Raw genomic sequence first — 8,659 nt, forward strand, 5'->3', positions numbered from 1 at the left:
ACATGCAGCAAAATGAGGCTGCGGAAACATGTATCATGCAGAATCTTAATTGCGTTGGTTCAGATGGGGTTCATATCCCCCCCAACACTCTGTGTGTTGTGATAGGCAGGTGCGGAACTACCAGGCCACCCCTCGATTTCATGATTATCGCTAAATCTCGTAATATCAGTTTTGACAATAATTCGAGTGAATAAATTGGTTTTTAAATGATGTTTATCGAATTTAGGACAAAATTTTCGCTCAATATTGTGTTGAACTATCTGATTCGTGCGGTATATGAACCGGGTCATGGTGAAATGAGCCACAGAAAAAGATACAAGAGATTTGTCCAATGAGTTGGTTTTGGTCTTTAGATGATGTTCTGTAAAACTACATTGAAGCATACATAGAGAAAATATGAGTGGATCTGCATGGAAATTGATCTTTTTAATAAGTTCTATGGATTTATTTTTAATTTTATCATCTCACAGTGTTATAGGTATAATTAAGGAGCACCAGATGCACTCAGATACTGTGTTATATAGTAGATTTACAGCACCAGAATCCAGAGGAAGGACGATGGCCTATGCGGCATTTTAGTAGGATACAAAATGGTAGCATAAAACTTTCATAATCATAAAAACATATGTTGGAGTGGAGTCACAAAGCAAGGTCATTGAGTTGATGAAACTAGGCGTCACGATCTCTTTTGCATTCTGGAGACATTTTAGGGAACCTCACTCGATCGGTACAATAATTATAGATTGTGAATTTCTTTCGAATCCATTTAAGGCGACGATACTGATAAGCATCGAGATCTTGATATGCCTTTTGATCCCACCAGTTCCGTCCCCTAGTGGCACAATACTTGGCATTCACCGAGGACTGGCATCCGTCTATGTGAAACCCCTTGTATGAAGCTATGAAGGGTGCCTTGGACCAGTCTGTCTTCTCCAAACCACCTCTTGTTGCCCAATCATCGGCATTCCATAAGCTTGAGTATAGCTTCATTGGTTGATTAAATGGGAATTTAACTCCCAAGTCTTTGCTGTTCTTGAATACTCTTATTGGAATGTCATCAACAAAGAACCTGTAAGGTGAAATTTTGTTTTTATGTATTTAGATAAAGCAACATCATTTTATCTATCTATTGGCCTAACATTACAACATAAAATAGGGATCTATAAACATTAAGAAAGTCTTGATAGATGAAAACAAAAGAAGAGATCTAGTTGATTGGCAATATGGTGACCCAAGATTCTACAGTTTGACAATTTTAGACAATGCTTCTTCTGTCGACTTGCAAAGCAGACATAAATTGGGAAACTGCAATTGATTATTGATATCAAACATTTTGAATACAAATTCGAGATCCTAAAAGATTAAATAATCTACCACCATCATTTAGCGGACACATTTACATAGACAGAGGCAAACACATGCACACATGAGGCCATTACATGTTTTGAGTAGAAAACAATACAGTCACTTGGTTCTATGATTTCTATTCAAATAGGTTACTCGAAGGAAGCAGTGAGTGACTGAGTGGCATAAGCATGTGATACAAACAAACAAAATATTGAACTTTCTTGTGATACCTTGTTATATATAAAGCCACACAAACAATGCAAAAAGTGCATGATGCCCTCCATTTTATAGACAGAATGAAACACTTCAAGATATTCAAAAAAAATCAAGAAAGGAACTTACACAATCTGGTGGAGGTTCCACAAAATAGAGTAAGAATGGTAAGCTTTGGTCGGATCAAACCAGAGAAAAATCCTTTGCTCACGGTCACCCTTTCCTCCTGTGAAAACGTTAGTCTGTAGTATGTATGGCTGCCCTGATCTGTTTCCCAGGAACTCGAAATCTATCTCATCATGCTCTGAGTTTTGTGATGATAGCTGCCAGCGAAATTCAAAACAAAACTTTTATTATTATGCTCACTAAAAATATTAGCAGCTACCAAGTACCAACTTCTAGATCCTGTCAGGCATTATAAAAAAATACATAAATTCTAGTGTATTATCGCCTACATATATATATGAGGTTTAGCGGAGTAACCCCCCTTGTCTGACAATGCAAGTAGCTAAATTTCTGTAATTGACCCTTAACCAAACATATATGGTAATCAAGAGTACAATCTACATTATAAAAAATACATAAATTCTAGCGTACTATCGCTACAAAGATTTACTCGAGATTCAGCGGAGTAACCCTTATGTGACAATGCAAGTCGTTAAATTGACCGTTAACCAAACATCTAAGAAAATCAAACATCTAAGAAAATTAAGAGTAAATTATACAATGGGATTCGGAAATAGATAATGTAAAACATACATAAAAGGCAGTAACAGTGCCAGCAGAATCTCCAGGAACCATCTTAATATGCATGCTGAACTGCCCAAAAAGATAAGATCCCTTGGATTGAAATCCAGTTCCTGAAAAAGTACAGGGTGCATGGGGGCAGGGGTGCTCTAAGTAGATGTAATAAACATTTAATAAGAAAAAATAATTAAGGAAAAAAGAAGGTAAAAATACCAGTGTACTTGTCAAGAAGAAGCTGAATCTCACTACCACCATTGAAGTACTTAATATGATCAAATGCCCAAGTGGGAACATAGTTTCTACCAAATGGTACATTCACTGCCTTCTTTGGAGTTGCACCCATTGCCATCCCACTAGCCATTAGTAGCACCAACACATACACACCAACTTTGCAACAAGAAAAGCCCATTTTCTATATGCATGCAATAAAAGGAAGGAGATGGAGAATGAGAGAGCTTGGTGCTCTGATGAGATGGGAAGAGTTGCTACTATACTACACCATTTTATAGCCCTAGGAACTGCACCATAAACATGTCTTTCGGGTCGGGTTTATAAAAGTCAAACTTTGTATAATCTTTAACTCAGAGCCTAACATGGGATGGACTGTTTGGAGTAAGATTTATTAGGCTTTCATTTTCAGTTACTAATTTAGTATTCGTTCTGGCCGTGTGCCTTGTTTCTTGCCTTTATTTTATGATGATAGCTTTGTGTTTACATAAATTTTTTCCTTTCTATATAATAGTATTTCTTTGTTTTGCCATCTGGGGTGGCGAGGTCAATGCTGTCACCAGATGGGAATCTTCGAATTTATTATTTTCCAATTCATCAACTTCTCAGAGCATGTCCAGTTCCTCTTTTTTTCTGGACCCACTTGAATGCCAACTAAGCTTTAAATGGGCTTTTAAATGAAATGGCCATTGCACTCCAATCCAAGGTCCTAGTTCCACTTACAAGCTGGCCCGCTTTATATATTTTTAGATTTTGTGTAATATGTGTTGTTCAATGGATTATGCTATAATATAATAAATATAATATATACTTAAAATTGATAATATAATCTTATATGAATATAAAATATAATTTTATATAATATATACAAAAAATTTATACAATAAAATTATTATATAATTAAAAATATTATTAAAATACGATCGTTACAAGATTGAAAACATTCCAACATTAAATAAATATAATTGTTACATAAATGAGAAATTACGTATCAAATGAGCGAGCATTGTGGAATTGTGAAATGTGTTCCACTAAATCGGTTTGTAGTTGACGGTGCTTCTGTCTATCTCGAATTCAGATGTTGTTCTCAATATATCTTTCATAAGGAGTAAAATGCTCCTCTCCTAAATTTGGTTGCGATAATCCATTTGTTACATCATCATAAGATGGCAGTGGACCAAATGGAATGGCGTATGTGTCTCCCTCGTCCTCGACGATCATGTTATGTAAAATGATGCAATCTCTCATTATTTTAGCGAGATCTCCTTTGTCCCAAAATCGTGCTGGACCACGTATAATTGCAAAGCGAGATTGCAAAACACCAAATGCTCGTTCTACATCTTTACGTTGACCTTCTTGATATTTGAAAAATATCTTTCTCTTATCACCTTGTGGACGTGGAATTGTCTTGACAAATGTTGCCCATTCAGGATATATACCATCTGTTAAATAGTACCCCATGTTATAATTGTTACCGTTCACAGTATAATTTATTTCTGGAGCATGACCTTCTAGCACTTCATCAAATAGTGGGGACCGATCTAAAACATTTATGTCGTTGTTTGAACCAGCAACTCCAAAAAAAGCATGCCATATCCATAAGTCAGATGAGGCAACTGCTTCAAGTAATATTGTTGGAATGCCTTTGTGACCGCTCAAGAACATCCCTTTCCATACTTTAGGACAATTTTTCCACTGCCAATGCATACAATCGATACTGCCCATCATACCAGGAAATCCACGAGCCTCCCCAATTGCTAGTAGACGTTGAACATCATTTGAGTTTGGCTTTCGTAAGTATTCACTTTCGAATACCAAAATCACATCATTGACAACATTCTTCAAGCATTCAATAGCAGTCGACTCACCGATTCGCACATAGTCATCAACTGCATCAGCAGCTATTCCATATGCCAACATACGCATAGCGGCAATGCATTTTTGTAAAGGCGAGAGACCTTTTCTTCCTAATCCATCAACTCTCTGTTGAAAATATGGATTAAAATCTGAGAGAGCATTTACGATCCGAAGAAAAATATGTCTTCCCATTCGGAACCTCCGTCGAAACGTTTCTGGAGTGTACACCGGATTTTCTGCAAAATAATCTCTCAATAGGCGCTCATGGCCTACTTCACGATCTCTGTGTATCATCCTATGGGGCGTGGATGAAGAGCTTTCTCCATAAAGTTCGTTAACAAGTTCAAGACGTCGTTGAGCTAAAGAGTCGTCGATGAACATATCTTTAATGAAATCTTTTATTACATCAGAATTATTAGCCATATTGAATAATTTAGTAGAGCTTTTAAGTATAAATGAAGTAGATGAATGGTGTAATTGATTTCACTGCAATGATGATCTTATATAAAACATAAAATGAATTTATTCCAACGGCTAACTTCTAACGGCTAGTTGACAATGATTACAAGACAACAACTACCTTCCAATGACTACAAGACAACAACTACCTAACAATGACGAATATTCCAATGACTACATGACAACAACTAACTTACAATGACTAAAAAACAATGAATAACTTCTAATACAAATTAAGTTCTTCTGCTTCTGATTTCTTGAAGCAGCGACGCATGCACTTCAAGTTGAGCCTCATTCATCACCGTAGTGTCTGCCATAATGATTTTTAAGTCATTCTCCTTTTGATAATTCTTATTAAAATCTTCTAGCAAGGACAATTTTCGGCATTCAACGACTTTTATTTCTTCTAACTCTTGGGCCTTTGTTTTTCCTTTTCCTTTTCTTTTAGCTATTTTTGTACCTTTAGGCCTAACCGGGGATTGTGCAGCATCATTGTCATCTGTTGGTGTGTCGTTGTTAGTCGATGACGAATAAGCTCCAGAATCATTTATTTTAGTTCTCTTTGCACTCGCGCTATTTGTTAAAGGAGTTCTCCACTTCGGTTGTCTGCGGAGCTCATTCCAGTGCCTATCAAAGTTAGACTTCTTCTTGTATTTAGCTTTGTGGAGTTTATGAGCTAACTCAACTATGTTGTCCAAGTTTGAACCACTCCCTATTCTTCGCTCTGCTTGTTCATAACATGATCCATATCGTTGAGCTCCTTCATTTATCCGATGCCACCTTTTTTTAATAGCTATGATCCCTCTCTTGATAAGGCCAGGATTGCTTTCTTCACAATATTGATGAATTCGCTCCCAAAACGTTTCTCCTTTTTGATCAGCACAAATTATGGGATCAACAGATACATTCAGCCATGCACTAATTAAGAGCTTATCTTCAATCCATTTCCACTGGCCAATACGATCACGTGCATCATCAAGATCATCACAATTATTGTTGAGATCGATAGTGTTAGTGTCATCAAAACCAGAAAATTCTGATTGTGGAGAATTTTGATTATTTGTGGGTGTCTGTTGGGTTTCAAATTGTGAAGTTGTTTAAAATTTTGGACGTGTGGAATCTGATACTAAGAATTTTGAGTAAATGGATAAAATGGATTTGAAAATTGAGAATTCGGAACTTGAGAATTATAATTTATATTTTGTGGATGTGGAAATCGAATATTATCCATATTCGTATTTTGGACATATGGAAAATAAGGATTTGAAAATGAATATGAAAATTGGGTATTTGGTATTTGGGAATTGAAATCTGGATTTGGATTTTGTGAGTTTGAAGGTAGAGACTTGTTGGGATCCATTTTTTGTGTGTAATTTTTTTTCAAGAATACAATAGAAGAGGAACGAATGTAAAATTCAGGAAGCAACATATCTAATTTATACTAAATTTCATTTAACGGTTATATATTTTCTATCCGTTAAACACATATATGCAATGGCTATTTAGACAAAAGTTACAAATTTTTACAGCTTTTGCAAAAGAGATAGACCCCATTTTAAAGAAATGGTCCGTCCCTTCTATATGGAACGTCCCACTTCTCTCTTTGTGCTCCAGCCACTATTAATGCGTCCCACTTCCCTTTTGCTCTGCCCGATGTGGGAAACAGGACCGGGTTGCAGCTGCTCTTAGGTACTTCTTTCGTCCCGTCTTATAATTAGACCAGTCAAAATGAGTCTGGATCCGAAAAACCGAACCAAAATTCATGAAACCGAGATACGATCCGAGATCCGAATCATACAATCCGATAATTATCCGAAAACTGATTTAAACCGATCCGAAAAATACCCGAATCGAAAATTTAACCGAAAATGATCTGAAATACAAGATCCGATTATAAATTGAAACCGATTAAAACTGAATAATATATTACCTGTACCGAATATGACCCGAAATAAACAAAATTTATACTCTAAATAATTTTATGTTTATAATAACATACTTAGTTAATCATTTTCTTTTGTAACAGTACATTATATTACATTAAAAATACTAAATCAAATAAAAAATATATTTTTTAAATCTCAAAAATTGTAAAAATAAATAAGTTATGATCCGAAAATATCCGAACCGAATTTAATCCGAACAAAATTTTGTCCGATCTTAATCCGAATTTTATCCGAATTAGAACCGAACCGAATCACATCTGATCCGATCCGAATGGTCTTCAAATATAGCATAAACCAAAAGTAGATCTGATCTGAAATTGATCCGATCCGAAACTGAACCGATTATTAGAATTGCCAGGTCTACTTATAATAAGTTTAGGTTTTTGAGATAATTTTTGGGGTTTTTTCTCAAAAATATTCATATTATCGAAAGTATTTTCAAAACTTCAATATGCAATATTTATAAACTCGTATTTAATTTCGAGCAACCTCCCCCATAACATTTGCAATTTCGAGCTAACCTTCAATACACTCTCACCTGCGATATTTATCATTTCTTTGTAAATAAATTCAAAAATATGGATATTTTTAATAAATTTCATAATTTTTTCCCAATAATATTTAAATATTTATAATTTTTAATGTAAATAGAGTGACATTATTCTAAAATTACCCTTTTTAATAGTTTTATAAAGTAATAAATGAGAGTAAGTAAGAATTTACATTCATGCACGGGGAGTTAAAGTGGAAAAACATTATCAAATTAATAATTTCTTAACATGTATAATTTTTTTAAAAGAAACTTGAGTTGTTGTGGGAAGGAGAATATAATTAAAATAATGACAATACTGCACTATATTTCTACATATTCAAAATAAATTTTAAAAGTATTTTTAAATGATGTTTTTTTATTTATGATATATATATATGTATGTAACCGTAATAAAGATACATCTCATTTGTGATACTGTTGTGCAAGACATGCCTGTATAATAATATAATTAAGTCACATTGACAACTCTGAGATTTAGTTGTATGATAGTCTAAATATGTATTGTATTTCTTAAGTCTGTAAAAAGGTTAGGAGATTAGACTGAAGTATTTCTCTGTAAACAGTTTCAAGCCTATGAATAAACTCTGGAAGAACATCAAGCAAAAATCATGACTCAGAGAAAAAATGTAGAAGTTTGGAGTTGAATAAATCTGTTTTATGAAAAATGTTCTAAGTCAAGATATCGACAAGTAACAGATCAAGTTATATACAGAAGTCATTTGAGAACTCCAGAATGTCTTATCGAGAAGTCCAAAATGGCTTATAGAGAAGTCTCAGAGATATCGACAAGTCAAATGAAGATGTGAAGATCAAAGATATCGACAAGTCATTTCTGCATGTAGAGAACTCAGAAATATCGACAAGTCAAGTGAAGATGTGAAGATTGGAGATATCGACAAGTCAATTTCTAATTAGAGATCTCAGAGATATCGACAAGTCAAAATGCATGTAGAGATCTTAGAGACATCAACAAGTCATTTCTACATGTAGAGATCTAGAGAACTTGACAAGTCAAGTACACGTATAAAGAACTCAGAGAGCTCAACAAGTCAAATACAATTATAGAGAACTAAAATATCTCGATAAGTTAACTCTATAGAACAAACTGCAGATCTCGATACGAACCTCAAATACAGTAATACAGACAAGTTAAAAATTCAAGATTATCAATCAACAAACGATCTATTCATTTAGATTGGAAAGTCTACAAAAGCAGTTTGAAGAGTGCAAGATCAAAGACCAAGATTAACTGACAAAGGGTGGTCACAGAGCTACAAGATTTGTAAAGATTTATTAAACCAAAAATAAA

At 34.4% G+C, this 8,659-nt stretch overlaps 1 protein-coding gene across 1 annotated transcript; it reads right to left on the minus strand.

Annotated features, from left to right (window-relative positions):
• Window positions 1–392: 392 nt before the first annotated feature.
• LOC141661611 (xyloglucan endotransglucosylase protein 2-like) lies at window positions 393–2,974 on the minus strand. Its single transcript, XM_074468617.1, has 4 exons — window positions 2,521–2,974; window positions 2,320–2,420; window positions 1,690–1,883; window positions 393–1,069 (listed from the first exon to the last, which is right to left on the minus strand). Exons 1-4 carry the CDS (start codon window positions 2,714–2,716, stop codon window positions 670–672), a joined length of 891 nt encoding a protein of 296 aa, XP_074324718.1. The 5' UTR covers window positions 2,717–2,974; the 3' UTR covers window positions 393–669.
• Window positions 2,975–8,659: the final 5,685 nt, after the last annotated feature.

Source organism: Apium graveolens, chromosome 1 (assembly GCF_009905375.1).
Source record: "Apium graveolens cultivar Ventura chromosome 1, ASM990537v1, whole genome shotgun sequence".
Lineage (NCBI taxonomy): Eukaryota > Viridiplantae > Streptophyta > Magnoliopsida > Apiales > Apiaceae > Apium > Apium graveolens.

Bases quoted from the DNA above. Each gene is read 5' to 3' on its own strand.
- LOC141661611 (XM_074468617.1), bottom strand. From the start codon at position 2,716: ATGGGCTTTTCTTGTTGCAAAGTTGGTGTGTATGTGTTGGTGCTACTA. The intron at 1,884-2,319 runs GTATGTTTTACA...TTTCGCTGGCAG, and splicing joins GCACTGTTACTGCCTTTTAT to CTATCATCACAAAACTCAGA. The intron at 1,070-1,689 runs GTAAGTTCCTTT...TTCACCTTACAG, and splicing joins TGGAACCTCCACCAGATTGT to GTTCTTTGTTGATGACATTC.